Below are 20,662 nucleotides of genomic sequence, written 5' to 3'. Positions count from 1 at the left end.
GAAGGTGGCTCAGCGGTAGAGCGCTTGCCTTGCATGCCTGAGGCCCTGGGTTCGATTCCTCAGCACCACATAAGCAAAAAGAACAAAGCCATAAGTGGCCCTGTGGCTCAAGTGGTAAAGCGCTAGCCTTGGGCTGAAGAGCTGAGGGACAAGACCCAGGCCCAGAGTTGAGGTCCCACGACTGGACCCCTCCCCACCCCAAAAAAAGAGTACATTTCTTTTTGGACAGTGTCACGTCTTCCCTCATTCTATCCCAGTTTTTTCCTCTTATCTCCACCCACAAGTTGTATACATTTTCAACATAGATAGTATCCAGTGAGTACCACTGCTGCATTTGTTCCTGCTTTGACCCTCCAAATTCTGTGCCCCTTCCCTGCTCTCCCAAAGACAGAGAAGTAAATGAACAAAAAAGAAACAAAAATATCAACAAAGAAAAACACCTCGGGTTTCCATTTCCTGGAGTTCCTTTTGATATGAAGTACTGTATATGATCAGATTGTGCCACTTCTTAAGAAACCCACATGCCACATCCAGTTCTGACTTGCAGGTGGATGGCAGCTGCGGGCCAGACTAAAAAGCTAGTTGCGGGCATTTCCAACTGCCCCTCACCCTCAAATGCTGCCAGTGCGCTGGGGGAGGAACGCAGCCACAGTCCATCCCTATGTGGGGTTCTGGAGCTGAACAGGCTGACACCTCCCTCCCACTGCCCCAGTGACACACAGCACTTCACACGCAATCGGCACACGCAGCACTGAGGTTCTGCATGGCACGGTCTAAAGGACGCCCTGACCTGGCAAATGTTGCTGTGTCACTGCCCTTCCTCCGTCCAGGGCGATGTGCTAGCCCCCCAGCACAGCACGACGCTCCTACCCCAGTACTAGCAGCCATCACTACTTGAGCACTTCCTCTACTGCTTCTGCCATCTCTTCGGCCCGTGACCACATTCTGTGGTATGTCCTGTGTCTCGCAGATGAGCCAGATCATGAAGCTAGTAAGTGGTAAGTAAAGCCTGATAACGAAGGGTAACTGGAGGCCAATACTGATGGCTGTGCAGCACCCACTTTTGTCATAACTGGGCCCCAACGTTTGCCAGGCCTGAGTCCACACTCAAAAAACACTTGCTGACTACGTTTGACAGTCACACCTACCTGTCCTTGATGATGCTGAAGTAAAAGTTGGAGAGCTCTCGTGTGTAAAATGCTTTCAACAGCCGAATCACCTTTCCGAAATCATACTGTTGGTAGGAGTCAGTAATCTAGAGGTTCAAGTCAAAAGACATTTGGAATGTGGAATAAATACAGGAAGAATATTAACATAAGTGAAATGTTCCTTTATAAAAATGTCTTAAAAGTGAATAAATGAAAGGCTACTCTACTCTGCAAGCTGTAAGAGAGCACCCAACGGCAATGAAAGGAAAGTACCGTGCTGTTTTGCTTTGCTGTGAATTTGTAGTGCTGATGATTGAATCTAGGGACTCTCACATACAGAGCAAGAGCTGTGCTGGGTGACATCCCAGCCCTCAAGTTTAAGTGACAGAATCACACCACTTTTAAATAGCTAAGAGTGCAACTTACCAATAATTCACAATTGCCTGATCTGGGTTTGGGGGGAGAGGGGTTGGTATTTGTTTTGGTGCTAGTACTAGGGCTTAAACTCAGGGCCTCACACTCTTGCTTGGCTGTTTTTCTCAAGACTGGAACTCTTGAGCCACATCTCTGCTTCTAGCTATGTGGCAGTTGCTTGGAGATGAGAGTCTCACAGGGTTTTCTGTCTGGGTTGGCTTTGAACTTCCTGAGGAGCTAGGATTACAGGCATGAGCCACCGGCATCTGGCTGCCTGACTTACTTTTTTCTTTTTTTAATTTTCTTTTTTTTTAGTTTTTTATTGTAAAGATACTGTACAGAGGGGTTACAGATGTATGAGCAAGGTAATGAGTACATTTCCTATCAAGCATTGCTATCCCCTCCTTTGTTTTTCCCCTACTATCCCTTCCCTTCCCACCTCTTCTGACTTATTTTTGATCTGAGCAGAACAGACATGTGTGCCTGTGTTTTAAGGGCATACATTTTCAGTTTTGAGAAAGCACAAATTACTTGTGCCTCTTTATGTAAATATGACAATGAGCAAATATTTTAAGACACATAAAAATAATCATTTCAGCTCTGTCTGAAGTGAGGGATGCATCTTCAGATAAATAAAATACATCTCTAGTCCTCTCTGTTCGGGAAGCAGAGGAAAGTGAGGCCTGGAAAAGCCTAGTCCACGGCCTCTACCGTGTCCCTCAATTGTGCTTTCAAACACTTCCTACTGGAGGTCACTGAGAAGAGGGGTGGAGTGTTGCAGTTTAGCAAGCTTAAGCAGCTCCAGTTGCTGTCTCTATAATGTCTGCCCTGGTCAGACAAAACATTCAACAGTTCAGCACCCCATAGCTGCCATTTCTGTTCTCCTAAAGCGAGTGTTACCTTGGTGGCCAGGTCCTGAAGCAGGTGTAGCATGTATTGGTCTATGACATACATTTCGTCCACAGGAATGGAGTCTGTCTCTGGGTTGAAACCAGTCACATTTCCCAGAAGAAAGCGGAGTGTGTTTCTAAGCTATTGAAGGCGAGAAAGAGTACAGTAGGATAAATGTCATGGGGATTTCAAATTCCACAAGAAGTCTATTAAGTTTAATCCAACCTTTACTTCCTTCATAGGATACATTATTTTAAACCCATTGTAGAGAGAAAGGGCGGGAGACTGTAAAAAGAGATGGGAGGAGTTGGGAGAGATGGGGGAGAATGATGAAAAGGTGACACTGATCAATTGAATTAAAACCCCTTTACAACCACTTACAGATATTAACATATCATTGTTCCTACATAAACAAACTTTCTTTCCAATAACCCTTACACAAACAAGCAATGGATTTTTATGGCTAAATAATGTCTGTTAGAGAAAATTAATATAATTTTGTATCAGTCTTATATTTTGTGTTAATAAAGTATGAAAAGAAATTTTTGGAACTACTTATCTATTTATTCATCTATCTATCTATCTATCTATCTATCTATCTATCTATCTATCTATCTATCTGTCTATCTATCTATCTATCTATCTATCTATCTATCTATCTATTGAAGTACTGGCATTTCAACTCAAATACTTTACCAGTCTGTCTTTAACTCTTTTGGTTTTAGTTATTTTTCAGATAGAGTCTAACGTTTTTACCGGGGCTAGCCTTAGACAAAAATTCCCCTCCCTATTCCTCCTATATAGCTAGGATTGTAGATATATACCAGCATGCTGGGATTCTTGTGAAATGAGAGTGTTGCAAGTTTTTGCTCAGGCTGACTCCCATCTCCACCTCCCAGATATCTGGGATTAGAGGCGTGCATCACCATGTCCAGCTACTAGTAGCGTTTTCAGCAAATTAATTCAGAATATCTTTAAATGCTCACAACTTGCAATCTCCTTTTCACTTAGTCTTATTATGCCAGAGAAAGTGTGCATCCATTTTTACAACAATGAGTTAGTGAAGTTTCCACTGGGAAACCGGGGAATCATGGCTCTAACCTTGTTAAGGTCATCTCTGGCAGCCTTGAGCGCGGATGAGCCAATTGTGACTTCGCTGAAGACATTGGACTCAGCGACCCACCAGCGAAGGACATCAGCACCATAGGGAGGCTCGGTGCTCTGATCCTGCAGCGGAGGAGCAGCACGCAAACAGAATGACGTCAATTCCAGTGAGCGCAGCAAACACTTTAGAAAAGGTAAGTTGTATTCTTTTCTTTTTTTGGGGGTGTGGGGGGAAGAGTAAGGAGACAGGCTTGAATTCAGGGCCTGGACACTGTCCCTGAGCTTTTGTGCTCAAGGCCAGTGCTCTACCTCTCTGAGTCCCAGAGCCATTTCTGGCTTTTTAATAGTAATTAGAGATAAGAGTCTCCCAGACTTTCCTGCCTGGGCTGGCTTTGAGCCACAGTCCTCGGATCTCAGCCTCCTAAGTAGCTAGGATTATAGTACCAATTCCTGGCTGATAGTTTTATTCTTTTTTTATTTTGGGGTCCGGTCATGGGGCCTGAACTCTGGGCCTGGGCGCTGTCCCTCAGCTCTTCAGCTCAAGGCTAGCGCTCTACCACTTGAGCCACAGAGCCACTTCTGGCTTTATTTCTTTTTGCTTATGTGGTGCTGAGGAATTGAACCCAGGGCCTCTGGCATGCAAGGCAAGCACTCTACCACTGAGCCACCCAGCTCCTGATAGTTTTATTCTTATGTGTTTATTTATACTGAAGTTACTGCATTTTATGTTCGGGCTGCCAATTATGAACTGTTGAACAAAAATCAAATGGCTTCTAATGGTAGGACCTACCTGTCCTCCATTGATGATGACATCAGGGTCAATGACATTCCCAAGGGACTTGGACATCTTCTCTCCCTTTTCTCCGAGGGTAAACCCATGGACAACCACTGTCCTAAGAAGGTGAGTTAGCTACTTTAATGACAGCATGATTATAATTCCTTTGAAGATAATGCGTAATTTAAAGGTGATCCCAGTTGGACCCAAGTCAGATTTTTTTTTTCCTTGACTGATTATAGGTGAAAGCTTTTCTTAAAGGTTGGTTTTCAGCGGCTAACAGATAGGGATAGTTAAGTAGTGAGCTCTCTACTTCTGCACAGAAAACTGGAGGAGTTTCCACTCATTAAACACATTATTTCCTGACGTATTACATGTTGAAGAATCAATATTGAAGAGTCACTGAAACTAATGAAGGAAAAGCATGTCTTGAAAGAACAACCACCTGAAAATTACCTGGAGAAACAGCATCTGCTGTTCTGATGGGTATTAAAGAAACACATTAGAGAAGAGATGTGGAAATTGTTTTAGGATGGATATGTCACTATTGGTAGCAAAAACTTTAAGTTATTAATAACTTTTCTGATTAAACTGCTCTCCAATTTGAATAAGAAGAGTAATTATCTGTACTAGCTAAAAACACAGTAATTAAGAAAATTCCCTAAGTAATGTTTCAGTTTACTAGTCACTGTGGGTATCACAAGTAAGATTAAAGCATCCTTCCCTACATTCCTGTTTAAATCTCACCTGAATTCACCTGAGTTCAAGACCTATAGCTTTTCCCCTCTATTCCAGTTGATGACAACTTTTGAAGAGTTAAAATTTTCATCAATGACTTCTTTGGTGAGGTCTCTTCTTTTTCCCTTTTTCATTTTCTTACCTTTATTGCTTGTTTGAGTTTTTGTTTATTTTTTTTGGAGGTACTGAGATTTGAACTCAGAGCCTTGCACTTGCTATGCAGGGGTTCTACCACTTGAGTCATGCCACAGCCTGTTTTGTTTTTACTTGCTCTTTCAGATAGGATGGATCTCACATAACTTTACAAGGTTGACGTCAAATAACAATCCTCTTGTCTTGAGTGGCTGGTATATGCTGCCATGCCAGCTTCTTTTCTTACTTTAAATTCTTCTTCTAATGTGACAGAAGACCATAGTGCTTTCTTATAGAAGAAGAATAGCTCTAATTTTGTTAATGTTGCATTTATATAGCATCATACCTATGCATATATACATATTACCCAGCACAGGGCTTCCTACACTGGCAGGTACGCAAAGTCATTGGCCTTGAGCTCAGGGATACTTACTTAAAAGGTGCTTTCTTCCTTGTTGCCACACTTGTTAGTAAAGAAGACTGAAACCAGCCCCCAAGTTGGTCTTTTCCTTCCAAGTACAAATCTGCTCTTTGGTCAGTACCTAAAAAAATAAACATTGTTTTACAGTAACTTAAAGTGACAAAATAAAAATGGCTCATGCCTGCAATCTCAGTTTCTCAAATGGCTGAGATCTGAAGTTTACAATTCAAACCCAGCTGGGGCAGGAAAATCCATCAGACTATCAGTAACTAGCCACAACGAAAAAAAGAAAGAAAGAAAGAAAGAAAGAAAGAAAGAAAGAAAGAAAGAAAGAAAGAAAGAAAGAAAGAAAGAAAGAAAGAAAGAAAGAAAGAAAGAAAGAAAGAAAGGAAGGAAGGAAGGAAGGAAGGAAGGAAGGAAGGAAGGAAGGAAGGAAGGAAGGAAGAGAGAGAGAGAAAGAAAGAAAGAGAGAGAGAGAAAGAAAGAAAAGAAAAGAAAAGAAGGCAAGCAGGCAGGCAAGAAAGAAAATAGAGAGAGAGGGAGAGGGAGGAATGAAGGAGGGAGAGAAGGAGGGAAGGAAGGAAGGAAGGCAGGCAGGCAGGCAGGAAGGAAGGAAGGAAGGAAGGAAGGGAGGGAGGGAGGGAGGGAGGAAAAAAAAGGGAGAAAAAAGAAAAAAAACTGGAAGGTATGGCTTAAGTGGGACAGTGTTATCCCTGAGCAACAACAAAGCCAAGAGATAGCACCCAAGCCCTGAGTTCTTGTACAACAAAAAAAAAGAAGAAAGAAAGAAAAAAAGAATATTATAAACATTTCCCCTACAGACATAATTATTTTATCATCTTATATTTCCTTCCAAGGCTTTGTTTATATATACAAATACAGATGGGAGTTGCAAATCAAGACATTCTCCCTGACTTTTGCTACTGTGAATCCTGTACTTGAAATACTTCCACTCATACATAAATATTCCATTTAATGTCTATATATCATTATCTTGTATGTATGCATAACAAATGCTTGAATCATTTTTTATAGGTAATCACTGGTTCACTGTTTCAAATCATTATGGTTAGGAAAAAATAACCCTGCAAGGAATATCCAGACACAAAATCTTCACCCAGAACTGCTTATTCTGCGGCAGAGATTCCTGTAAACATACCTACTCCGTCAACTATTTCAAAGCTTTGATATATAATGCTAAATCCTTTGTGCAAATTATGTATCTAAAGTTTACAAGAGGGAGAAAAAGCTTTTTTGCAGTTTATGTTTTATATTTCATCTTTTTTGCTTCTTGAACAGAACACTCAAAAATTTAAAAACATACTTAGGAGTTATGTATGATGTGGTAGGAAGTATGAAGTTTTAGAATTCTAAGAAATGTAACACTTAACCATGTAACAAAAGTTAGCATTTCCTACCCACCCGTAATCCCAGCCCCCCTTGAGAAACCGAGGCAGAAGGGTGAGTTCAGACCAGCATAGGGAAACTCTCTCAAAAAAAAAAAAAAAAAAAGTAAATTTAGAGCCAGCACACAGGAATATGGCAAAACTATTACTTAACCTATGTGGTACCTGAACATAATTTAAACCAAAATAATAACTAAAAGTACGCTTTTAGGTTCACAGCAAAACTGAACAGAACATATAGCTCTCATCCACCCTGCCTACAGTGTCTCTATTATTGACACTGTTGGCTAGAGTGGAACATTAGTTACAATCTATCAACCGGCAATGACACCTTATCACACAAAGTCCATCATTTATATTGAGTGTACTCAGGGTGTTGTATAGCTAGTGAGTTTGGACAGAAGATTGCTGACATGTGGACAACGTAATCTAGAAAAGGAACTGTAACACTCACAAAGAAAGAGGTGACTATAACCACATTTGGCTTTCCTAAAATCTCATTTTCCCTACTGAAAAATGATTGATCAGACTGTTTCTGATTTTTTTTTGTACAAAGGGATTTTACTCTATTTCCATACATGCATACACTGTCCCTTGATCAAATTCACTCCTGTTCTCCGTCCCCCTCCGGTTGTAGGGCTTGAACTCAGGACCTGGGTGCTGTCCCTGAGCTCTTTTGCTCAAGGCTAGCACTCTACCAACTGAGCCACAGTGCCACTTCTGGTTTTTGAGTAGTTAATTGGAGATAAGAGTCTCATGAGTACTTTCTTGCCAAGACTGGCTTCACACCACAATCCTCAGATCTCAGCATCCTGAGTAGCTAGGATTATAGGTGTGAGCCACTGGTGCTCAACTTGCCTGTTACTTTTATCGCCTCTCTCTGACTAAAAATAATTTAACGTGATTCTTTATTCCATTTTTAAACATATGTATAAAATGTTTCAGTCATATTTATCCCTTTATTCTCTCCCTTCCCAACTGCTACTGGCTTTCTTTTTTTTTTTTGGGGGGGGGGGGGGCGGGTCCGGTTGTGGGTCCTGAACTCTGGGCCTGGGCGCTGTCCCTCAGCTCTTCAGCTCAAGGCTAGCACTCTATCACTTGAGCCACAGCGCCACTTCTGGCTCTTTTCTTTTTGCTTATGTGGTGCTGAAGAATCGAACCCAGGGCCTCATGCACACAAGGCAAACACTCTACACTGAGCCACTTCCCAGGCCCCTGCTATTGGCTTTTGTTCTCAGTCTCTATTTCTATCCCTCGTTACCTTTTTTTTTTTTTCTTTGCCAGTACTGGGGCTTGAACTCAGTGCCTGGGTGGTGACCCTGAGCTTTTGTGCTCAAGAATAGCACTCTATCACTTGAGCCACAAATCCACTTTCTACTGGTTAACCAGAGGTAAGACTCTCATGGACTTCTCTGCCTAAACTGGTTTTAAATAGTGATCCTTACATATCAGCATCCTGAGTAGCTAGAATTATATGTGAGTGAGCACTCAGCCATTATTTTTATTTCTTTTTAAGGTGAGGATTCTGCTATTTCAGTTATAAACTGGATGCCTTGAGGTAGCCAAGCAGTAGGCTGAGGGAAAACAAACTGGTTTAGACAACGGAGAAACATCACATAAATCCTTGTCTCAGCCTTCTGAGTGCTAGAATTCCAGTGCATACCATCGTGCCTGGCTAAAAATTCCCATTGTTACCTATCCTATATGTTGTAGTTCTAAGTGAAATTTCAGGGATGGGGCATGGCTCAAGTGGCATAGCATTTGTCTAACATGGGTGAGATCTTGGGTCCAATTCCCCATATAACACAACAACAACAACAACAACAACAACAACTCTAAACAAAAATTTCATCCTGAAAAGCAAAACCAAGTTTGTAAATTATTGGATTAAATAATTTCTAAGGATGCTTCCAGGTCTAAAATTATAGCAGATCTTCTAGATAGGCAAAAGAACAACAACAACAAAAAACTGTTTGATTACAGACAGCTCTCTAAGCAACAACTCTGTACTTTCACAACTCCTTAATGGGCAGAGTTGATTTTTAGGAATTACCTGGAAGAACGTAAGACCATGAGGTTCCACTTTCAAACCATATGTCCAGGATGTCCTGTCCTGGCACATACTCCAAGGCCTCGGGACCGCCAGCCTAGTGGAGAATGGAAAAACATCTTTCTTACACAAAGACCACAGTCATACAGTAAGGACTGTCTGAGGACTGAAGATATGGAAATAAAAACTAAATCCACATTTTCCAATAAAACCTAGAGCATTCAGAAGCATTTCCTTGTTCAGCAGAGCTCCCTCTGCTGGCATGTGCAAGGAACTACAGCCACTTGGTTATCAGCCATATACCTCACAGTTTTGAGTTTCAATGTGAGAGGCTATTCTCTCTGATTCAAGTACATCTACCTTGTGGACTATGTGGGTCAGAATCAGTCTTGACCCCCAGTGAGATCACAAGCAAGCCTATCATGGCTGCCTGGTTCAATGCTACAGTTTGCTGCCAAACTCCATACCCACTCCCAGATTGCACGGCTTCCCATTTATATTAAGTCAATTCATTAATGTCCCATTACTATATGATCACTATTGGACTATAACGGTCTCTCACATTGTCCTTCAGTCGTGAAATACCACAAAGGCTGCTAAATACAGAAAGAAGCTTACCTGAGTTAAGACTTCTTTTGGAAGAAGTTGCTCAGGAGGAAGAGTCCACCAGATATCGCTGCCATGTTGTTCCACTAGGTTAGCAATATGCTCAATGGTTTGGCTATTTTAGGGGCAGAATTATTGAATTTTACTTAAATATTCAGTTACTGCAATTTACTATTGTAATAAGTAAAATTTTTAAAATTCAAATACAGTAGTAACTTGTTGTATTTTTTTCTTTCTTTTTTTTTTTTTTGATGGTGCTCAGGATAAAATTCTAGCTTTGTTCATGCTAAGCAAACATTCTACCACTGAATTACATCCCCAGTCTTATTTTTGGGGTGTCAGAAATACTAGGGTTTGAGCTTGGGCCTTGCACTTACTAGGCAGTCACTCTACCATCTGAATCTTGCCCAAGTCCCTTTTTTTTTTTTTTTCCTTTTGCCAGTTGTGGGGTTTGAACTATGGGACTGGATGCTTGAGCACTTTTGTGCTCAAGGTTAGTGCCCTACCACTTGTGAGCCACAGCTCCACTTGTATCTTTTTTGATTGTTTATTTAGTGGAAATAAGAGTCTTACGGACTTTCCTGCCTGAGCTGGCTTAGAACTGAGGTCCTAAGGTCTCAGCCTCCTGAGTACACAAGATTACAGGCGTGAATGACATGGTGTCAGGATCTAAGTCCTTTTTGTTGCTTGAGTTATTTTCAGATAGTCAGATATTCTTGTATTTTTGCCCAGGGCTGCTGTATCCTATTGTAGTTAGAGCATGTATCACCATGCCCAGCTTGTGTGTTGAGATCAGGATCTCACTAACTGACGCCCCCCCTTCCCCCCCCCCCCCGCCCTCCCTGCGCTTGCTGGTCTCAAACCATAATCCTCCTGATCTCTACCTGCTCAGTAGCTAGATAACAGATCCACCATGTGTTTTCTAGATTTTAGAGAATGAGTTTTGTTATATATCCCAGGCTGGCCTCTACCTCATTGTGTAGTCCAGGCTAGGCTGAACTCCCAAGCCTCCTGCTTCCACTTCCCAAGTGCTGGGATTACAAGCATCTTTTCTAACTTCCTCTGGTATTTTAGTGGAATTTTCTATTGCTTGCTTGGCTGCTGTCATCATCTTAAATTCAATATGAATAAAAACAAATGGATCATATATAAACTCAAAAGAAAAAAAAAAGACTTCTTGACCTCCTTTTTCAGTTAATAATTTCCCCTATTTCTCTCAATCTATTTGCTGTCCAACTACCAAGACCTGAAACCTTTTAATTACCTTCCCTCCTACAATTCCTGCCCAAATTAAGTCAACATGTCTGTCAGTTCGAACTCCGAAGTATTACAGTTGACATTCTGTCAGTCCAAACTACATGAAGATTTATACAATGGTCTGAAATTTCCCTTCCTCCAATCCTTTACTTTACATGATACATCTTGACATAGATGCTTTGCTCAAAGTGTTCATATCACATGAATTCTCCACTTAAAAGCTCCAAGACTACTGACAGACCCACATCCAAACCTGCCTGCACAAGAAGCAACGGACTAGAGCACGGAATGGACTGCAGCTCTCCAGGCTTAGGTTCTGACTCTGGCACGCTCATCACATGGCCATGCACAAGTGTTCAAACAACAAGAATAACCCCAAAACCTGCTTAGCACCTCCACCTTTGGGCATCTAGTACAAGATGTAGCAGTGAACAAAACAGACAAGAGGCCTGTCTTAATGAGACTAAGTTCAGTGACCTACATACAGTACTTCTCTCAGAATAACTCAGGAGAGATTATACCAGTAAATTTAACATAGTGCCTTGGATACAAGACAAATGCCAACAAATGCATACCCTATGATGCTGAAACTGATCATAAAATTATCTGAAAATTTAACTCAGAAAAAAAAGATGCTCATATCAATAACAAGCTTAATTTATTAAAATATTTACCTTATTGTGGCAGTTTTGCTGATGGACAGTTTCTCTGTGTTGCTTTCTATTTAGGCCCAGTAAGTATAGTGGTCAAGGACATGGACCCTGCAGCTTTGGGTCTGATTTCTGGCTCTATCACTAACCACTCATATGATCCTGGGAAAGGCACTTAGCATCTCTATGCCTCAAATCCTTCATTTGTAAGTTTCCAATACAGCATTATTAAAAGACTTATTATGAATATCAATAACACATAAAATACCTACTGTGTGTGTGTGTGTGTGTGCATATGCAATATATGCATCTAAACTGATTCATTTAGGCTAGGTAAATTTATGTTAATCATTAGTAAAACATTAAAGTACTGAGCCAGGCACTGGGAGCTCATGAGGCTGAGATCTGAGGATCGAGATTCAAAGCCAGCCAGGGTGGGAAAGTCTATATCTCCAATAAATTACTCAGAAAAGGTTGGAAATGGAACTGTGGCTCAAGTGGTAGAGCACTAGCTCAGGGACAGTGCCCAGGCCCTGAGTTCAAGCCCCAGGACTGGCATACACACTAAGAAGATTAAAGTACACATAGTAAAGCCAACTTTTCCTCCTTGGGATCATACTCCATTGGTGCAAGTAACTAGGAATTTTCTGTGGTCCACAGAGACAGTGGTGGGGGAAAAGAAGCAAAGAGGAAAAAGTGCCAAGTTCTTAATTTGCGTCTGTGTCTTATTCATCATGACTTCACAGAGCAAACCTTCCCTAGATCTTAAATTCATAGGAAAATCAAGTGTTTACAAAAAAAATGTGGGAAGCAGAAATTAAGTAGGCTACATAAATGAAGTATGCTCTAAAACTGAAATCTGAAATATCTTAGAAAAGATTTTATAAAGGATAGATTGAAAACAATATAATGCTACCAGCAGACTCTGAAGGATTTATAAATGACAGGAATGTAAATGAGCACAAAATTCATATTGCTAAAATAGCTACTTATCTCAGGTGGACTTTAGCTATGAAGATAAAATCCTATTATAAAACCATAAAAACTTTATGAAATAAGTACCTAGCTATATGACAATAATGTTTAGTTACATATTACTAGTTTACACAATTTGCACACTTTATCAGTTAAGAAAATACACTGCCTTTTGTCTTGTTAGTTTGTTTATATTTGAGAGGGTAAGGGAGAACATATAAAAGATGGTACAGGATGAACAAATACAACAGGGATATTTACTAGACACTATGTGGAAAATGAATTGGACATCTTGTGGGTGGGGATGGGAGGGAAAGACCGGGAGAGAGCACCGGTAGGAGAGACATAGTTCAACAAGAATTGTACTCATTACTCATTACCTAATTCATGTTAACTGTAACCCTCTGTATATCAACTCTACAATAAAAATTCTAAAAAAATAAAGAAAGAAAATAAATCTAATGCCTATGAGAAAAAGAAAGCTGGGCATGGTGCCACAGGCCTACCCCATGCAGTTGGAGGCTTAAGGCCAACTTGGACTATATAATAAACTTCTGTTGAACTTTGACACCTAACAAAATAACAAAAAGAGATACATGCAAAGCAGTCACAAAGCACAAAGTACATATAGATATATAATTATAGTTACTATACTCAGATACCAACTATAAAATTTTCATTAAAAAAGAATGATACTGGGCTGGGAATTTGGATTATTGGTAGAGTGCTTGCCTAGCATGCATGAGGCCCTGGGTTTGATTCCTCAGTACCACATAAACAGAAAAAGGCAGAAGTGGTGTTGTGGCTCAAATGGTAGAGTGCTATCCTTAAGCAAACGAAGCTCAAGGATAGTGCCCAGACCCTGAGTTAAAGTTCCAGACTGCCCCCCTCAAAAAAAAGAATGATACTAAAATTCTAAAAATGTATGTCATTTGCCCTGTTTTTATTTTGTTTTGCTAACTCAGGCAAATTATAGTTTAAATATATTGAAATAAACAGATAAAATATATAATGTAGAAATATTAAGATTAATATTATCATGAGTCCAAAGGAGTTGCATGTACACACTAACCTACACTTTTCAAACACTTTGCAAGCACTCTGTACACTGTACACAGTAGCTGTTTCCAGAGGAACAAGTAAAATGGTTCATGCAGGCCTTGAAAGTGTGTTTCTCTAAGTCACAGGTCAGAGCTGATTTTGGTTCTCTCTTCCGCCTCTTTAACTGATCTATCTTGACAAGCCCTGCCCCTGAACTTGCACTTGTATTCTCTGCAGCTGACTAAGCAATAGAGAGGACTAATAACGACTAATAAGGACTGTGAATCACATGGGAGGCTGGGGATCTTGGCAACTCAGAAGATTAGTGTGTTGACAGAGTAAGCACTGAGTCCAAAGACCATTCCACCTGCCAGTTATTGCCCATTGACAGGAATAAAGAACAATATTTTTCTGAGCTTCAGTTTCTATGAACAGTAGGAAAAAGTTATAGCAAACAAGGCTACTAAAAAGTGTTATTCTGGAAAGTCTTAATAATACAGAATAAGTTTACCATTAAAGATACTCCACAGGCATTTTAGAATGCCAAATTCAACTCACTGGATCTTTTGACATATTCTTAACTTCCAGGTAACTCAGCAATCTATTTGGTTATACTCAACAATATTACTGAGTCTATAAAAGAACCAAAGAAGGATTTCAATTTTGCTGTTGTCATGTTAAGGTAACTGTAAAATCCCAGCAAACTTAAATATTTCTAGTCTAAATAAGTTATTTAAATTACATTTTCTTATGGAAGTAATATAATTTACTTGGACATACATACTATATATTTTTTATAAGAAGAAACATAATCTTGACTTTTTCCCCATTTATGCAGAGCTAGGGATTATACCTAGGGTTTTATGCATGCTAGGCAAGTTCTCTACTTCCAATCTATAACCTTAGCCAATGATACCTCCAATTTTTTTTTTGCGGGGGGGGGGGGGGGACCGGTTGTGGGCCCTGAACTCTGGGCCTGGGCGCTGTCCCTCAGCTCTTCAGCTCAAGACTAGCACTCTACCACCTGAGCCACAGCACCACTTCCGGCTTATTTTTTTCTGCTTATGTGGTGCTGAGGAATCAAACCCAGGGCCTCATGCATGCAAGGCAAGCGGTCTACCAGTGAGCCACGTTCTCAGCCCGATACCTCAAATTCTTTTTTTTTTTTTTTTAATTTAATTTTATTTTATTTGAGAACATACTGTACAGAGGGGCTACAATTACATGGGCAGGATAATGCATACATTTCTTACCAAGCATTGCAGCCTCCTCCTTTGTTAACCCTTCACCTCCCTTCCCAGCCTCCCCCCTCCCCCCACTCAAATTCTTAACCTTGTATTTTACATACATTTTATTCATAAATTATACTTTTTTTTTCTTTCAGGTTAACTAGTAACACATTTTAGAAATGACATAACCACAAATGAAAATCAAATCTGCTTAACCAGTTTCAAACTGGGCACTGGTGGCTCAATGGCTATAATCCTAGCTACTCAGAAGAGGCTGAGATCTGAGGATCACGGTTCAAAATCAGCCAGAGCAGGAAAGTCCAAGAAACTCTTATCTCCAATTAACCACACCAGAAAACCAGAAGTGGTGCTATGGCTCAAGTGGTAGAGCACTCATCTTGAGCTGAAGAGCTCAGGGACAGCGTCCAGGCCCAGAGACAACTGACAAAAAAAAAAAATTAAGAAAGAATAGCACTACTTTATTAAAAATGTGAGACTCATTTACATTTAGTACAAGACCTGCTGCCTTCTTCTTTACTATGAATTATTAAAATACTAAATTCTAAATAATAAGTATTAAATATGTCTTACTAAGAATTAGGTCAACAAGTCAGTTCTACTTTGAGATTTTGGATGACCTCTCAAATTAGAGAATAAAGAGCTAGAATCATGGCATGTGTCAATTTGTAAGTATGTTGAATCTTGAGGAGCCATGAATTTTTTTTTAGGGGGGTGGGGGATCTGGTCATGGGGCCTGAACTCTGGGCCTAGGCGCTGTCCCTCAGCTCTTCAGCTCAAGACTAGCACTCTACCACTTGAGCCACAGCGCCACTTCTGGCTTTTTTTCTTTTTGCTGGGGAATCGAACCCAGGGCCTCATGCATGCAAGGCAAGTGTTCTACCACTGAGGCACCTTCCCAGCCCAAGCCATGAATTTTTTAACATCTTAATTCACTAGTCTAGGCCAGAAAAAAAAAAAGAGGTAGAATGAGAGAATAAAGTGAAACAAGTATATGTTAATGATACATAAATGTATTCCAAATGGTCAGGTTGTATACAACTAATATATATAATTTTGTCAATAAATTAAAAAATAGAAATAAAATAAAATAAAAATGCAGATTAAAAAAAACTTACAACAAATTAAAAGTGCAAAGAACTGGTGTCAGAAAAAGAAAACATTCTCTGTCTTTCTACTCTGGTAGACTAAATGATCCTAAAAATTGTGATAGAGTTTTGAAAACAAAATCCATGCTGGGCATGGTGATACACACCTGTAATTCTAGTACTCAGAGGCAGATGCAGGAAAAGCCTAAATCTGAGACCAGTTTGGGCTACTGGACATAACTGCATGTCAAAAGAATCAAAGGTTGGGAAGGTAGTTCAGGATAGAGAGCTTTCTTATCATGCATGAGGTACTTGTTCATGTCCCAACATTTCAAAAGTACATAAATGTATTTCATTTAAAATGTACAATTTAAAATACACACAGAGAAACTGGGTGCCATTTGATCATGTCTGTAATCCCAGCTACTCAATAAGCTGAGATCTAGCCTGGTAGGAAATCCATGAGACTCTTATTTCCAGTTAACCCACCAAAAAGCTGGAAGTAGAGCTGTGGCTCAAAGCTAAGGGAAGGCGCCAAGGCCCTGAGTTCAAGCCCCAGTACTGGAATATAAAAATACTTATTGGAAGTGTTGGCTCAAGTAGTAGAGCACTAGCCTTGAACTGAAGAGCCCAGGGACAGTGCCCAGGCCTAGAGTTTAAGTCCCACAACTGACCAAGAAAAAAAAATTACTAACTAAATAAAAATCTAAACACACATATATTAACCTTAAACCTTGAGGTAAATAGCCAAAAATCTGAAAAAATACAAATAAAATCTGCACAAGTTCTCAAAAGATAGATATGTTAGTTAGGTTCTGATCATTACAATTTTACCTGGGTCCAAGCCAACCATGAAGTACTATGCTGCCACCTTACAGGGCTGGGTAATCATTCTTCATAGCCCATCAAACTCAATCTTCTCTTTATGTCAATATGCTCTGTTACACACAGCTATGTTGGACATCTTATACACCACAAAAAACACTGGCCCTCTTCTCTCCTAACAACAAAACTCTCAGAAGTGAAATTTTCTAATGAAACAGAGCATGCTTTAAGGTATCTAAAAACACTTGTCTCCATATTTCCCCAAGATGCAGTCTTTTTGGGGGTGAGGGGGGAGCAAAAAAGAAGAGTCCACATTTGTCGTTAGAATGTAAGAATTCTCGTTATTTTGTTAACAATATCATGTACTTAAAACAAATACACAGTTAACTTGTAACCTACAGATCAGTATAAATTACTGTTGATAAAGATGGGTGTGATCACTTATCTCTATGTAATCTAAGTACTTCCATTTAATGCTGTATTTCATAGAGCAGAAAGTCCATCATAAAACTTTGTACTTTACTCAAAGGCCTTATCTAAACACAAGCATTACGTGCCCCTTCTTAGGACAATCAGTGAAAACCAGTAGGAGCAACACCACCAGCTAATCATTCTGTACTCTGCTATCAAAGGGACCAAAGGCTTATTGTATTACTCGAAGCCAGGCAGCATTAGGAGTCACAGGTAATGAAACTGCTGCTGTCATTCCACTGCTTGCTGTGCTTCGTCTTTAGAAGCGAAAATATTAATGGTGCTAAGACTTTTCTTCTGCAATTTACTAGGGTAAGAATGAGGTAAGAGCGGCTAAATGTTTCCTATCTGTTGACAAAATTGAATTTAACAATGAAATTGGAAAGGGAGCATTCTATCTATACTTTAATTATATCCATTTTAAAGGTCACAGGAAACAAATTTCAATATTTTTTTCTCTAATGAACATAAAAGTTTTGCAATGAAATGTCATTATTATTAAGAAACAAAAATTAAAGTTAAAGTAGCTTCAATTAAACTGAAAAGTGCTACTAGATTTCTCATTTCTAGAAGTCAAAATTTCCTAAATAGATGTTAAGTATTGCAATGGTTAGTTTCATCTGAAGTAAGGAAAGAAATTTAATCAACTTATTTTCCTTCGTTGGTAACAAATGTTTTCATGTTTATCTTTTTATGATATTTTTTTTCATTTTCATAGAAGCAGATTTCAATCTAAACTATGTGATATTTGAGTAATGATACTAACTTCAAAAATGGAATTATTTCTTGGAAAGAAGGGAGGGCTGGACTGGGAATGTAGCTCTAGGACCTGTGGTGGAGCACTCGTCTAACATGTGACAAGCTTTGGGTTTAATCCGTGGACCCACACAGGAAAAATAAGAAAAAAAAAATAAGTAGAAGGAAGTTGAGGAACTTAGTGGCACTATCTGGTGTAACAGCAACTCCATGTGGACTGTGAGGCAATTCCCAGTGGAGCTGCTGTTACTTCTGATGGTCACCACCTTTCTACAGTACAAGGTCTAAAAAGAAAGAAAAGCATGACTCCTTGATTCTTATTTGATTAGGGAGAAAAAATAATAACTTCCCATTCTGTTTCATAAGGCTGACCATTAAGAACAAATGTCAGAAATTCAAGTGTTATGTCATGTAATGGACCCAACAATTCAGTAGGAAAAGAGTCATCATGACAAATGGTGTACAGGAAAATGACCTATGAATTGACAGACGATGTGGCTGAATTTGTCTGTCACTTCTATAGGCCAATATTCTGTATGTCTCTGCTACTTCACAACCAGAAATCAATCATGCAAGCAACACAGCAACAGATAATGGACATGAGTCTGTAATACAATGAGGTAAATGCAATGACTAAATAAAAGGCAAATGTTACCTAATGAAAACTTGCTTGTGTTTTTCTGACAGAGCTGACATTTACTAATCTAACTATAAATCGGTGAATTATAAACCATTCCACCTAAGTATATTTTTACATGAAGTAATAATGTTCAATTAAATCAGTTTTCTCTGGCCTGGGGGTGTAGCTAGGTGGTATATGGTCTGAACTTGGCACTTGGGGAGGTTCTGGGTTTAAACCCCAACACCATAAAAAACAAACAAATAAACATAGTATGCTCTACCTATTAACAGTATATGTACATATAGCCTACCTCTGTCATTTTAAGGTAATTCTCTAAAAGCTTTATCCTCTAAATATTGAAAGAAATGATAACTAATGGCGGTAGCTTATGCTTCCTTGAAAGAGAACTGTGTTGATTTACCCACTATAATCATTTGAATCTGTAGTCCTGGGCTTGAACTCAGTCCTGAGCTTAAGAAGCTCAAGGCTAGCAACTCTACCACTTGAGCCATAGCACTACTTCCGGCTTTTCTATTTATGTAGTACTGAGGAATCAAACTCAGGGTTTCATGAATGCTAGACAAGCACTCTAACACTAAGCCACATTCCCAGCTCCCAAACTCTAAATTATTACAGCTGCAAAACAAAAGTATTTAGCCCAGAATCTTACGTTAGCTCTAAATAGTACAATACCAAAAGAGCCTTATAACAATCTCTCTCTTAACAAAGGAGGAGGCTACAATGCTTGATAAGAAATGTACTCATTATCTTGCCCATGTAATTGTAACCCCTCTGTACAGTATTTTCACAATAAAAAAAATAAAAATTTATTTAAAAAAATCTCTTGTGCTTTCTATGAGTAATCTCTTTCTTTCTTTCTCCTTCTTTCTTTCTCTTTCTTTCTTTCTTTCTTTTTCTAGACACACTCTCAGTCCTCCTCATGCCTATATAAAAGTTGAAATTTCAGGCCGGGCGCTGGTGGCTCACGCCTGTAATCCTAGCTACTCAGGAGGCTGAGATCTGAGGATCGTGGTTCAAAGCCAGCCCGGGCAGGAGAGACTGTGAGACTCCTATCTCCAATAAACCACCAGAAAACCGGAAGTGGCGCTGTAGCTCAAGTGGTAGAGCACTCGCCTTGAGCTGAAGAGCTGAGGGACAGTGCCCAGGCCCAGAGTTCAAGCCCCATGACCGACAAAAAAAAAAAAAAGTTGAAATTTCAGCCAAGCACTGTTGGCAAATCCTAGCAACTCAGGATGCTGAGATCTGAGGATTATGGTTCAAAGCTAGCACAGGCTTAGGAGGAGACCCTGAGACTCTTTTTTTTTTTTGGGGGGGGTCCGGTTGTGGGGCCTGAACTCTGAGCCTGGGCGCTGTCCCTCAGCTCTTCAGCTCAAGGCTAGCGCTCTACCACTTGAGCCACAGTGCCACTTCTGGCTTTTTTCTTTCTGCTTATGTGGTGCTGAGGAATCGAACCCAGGGCCTCAGGCATGCAAGGCAAGCGCTCTACCACTGAGCCACCTTCCCAGCCCACCCTGAGACTCTTATTTCCAATTAACCACCATCGTTCAAGTGGCAGAGCACCAGCTTTGAGTGAAAAGCTAAAGAGGAGTGCCCAGGCTCTGAGTTCAATACTGACACAGAGAGAAAAAAGAAGTTGAGATTTCTTGATATTTATTAGCTTCCTTATGATTTCCCCCAACCAATCATCTTAGTCTACATTCCAGCCCCTGAGACCCTGCTCTCCCAAGCATGCTACACACACATAGGCTAGTTTCCCCTCCCGGTCTCAACTCCTGTTGACTCTACCACTTGTGACACACCTTTCCCCTCTTCCTACATTACCATGAGACTCGAGTGAAAGGCCACATCCCTGTGGATGAAACCAGTGGGCTACATTGTCTAGCTCTGTAGTCTGTAGTTTTCTCTCAATTCTGTCATTATAGTCCATAAGGTAATGATAAAACTTAGCTTTTTAATGGAGGACGCTAAGGATAACCAACAGAAAGAAAAAAATTAATAAAACTCAAAATATATAGTAGGGCATG

At 39.9% G+C, this 20,662-nt stretch overlaps 1 protein-coding gene across 1 annotated transcript in view; it reads right to left on the bottom strand.

Moving 5' to 3' along the window:
• Iars2 (isoleucyl-tRNA synthetase 2, mitochondrial) overlaps positions 1-20,662 on the bottom strand; it is a 48,262-nt gene that overhangs the window by 6,197 nt on the left and 21,403 nt on the right. Inside the window, exons 13-19 of the mRNA XM_070022770.1 lie at positions 9,698-9,800; positions 9,083-9,176; positions 5,636-5,744; positions 4,348-4,450; positions 3,555-3,680; positions 2,463-2,594; positions 1,149-1,255 (exon numbers count right to left, since the gene is read on the bottom strand). Coding sequence (XP_069878871.1) covers positions 1,149-1,255; positions 2,463-2,594; positions 3,555-3,680; positions 4,348-4,450; positions 5,636-5,744; positions 9,083-9,176; positions 9,698-9,800 — 774 coding nt within the window. The remainder of the gene's footprint in view (positions 1-1,148; positions 1,256-2,462; positions 2,595-3,554; positions 3,681-4,347; positions 4,451-5,635; positions 5,745-9,082; positions 9,177-9,697; positions 9,801-20,662) is intronic.

Source organism: Dipodomys merriami, unplaced genomic scaffold (assembly GCF_024711535.1).
Source record: "Dipodomys merriami isolate MVZ:Mamm:240054 unplaced genomic scaffold, mDipMer1.0.p SCAF_153, whole genome shotgun sequence".
NCBI classification, from domain to species: Eukaryota; Metazoa; Chordata; class Mammalia; order Rodentia; family Heteromyidae; genus Dipodomys; species Dipodomys merriami.
Note: the sequence above shows the minus strand (reverse complement) of the source record. Positions and strands in the feature narration are given on the sequence as shown.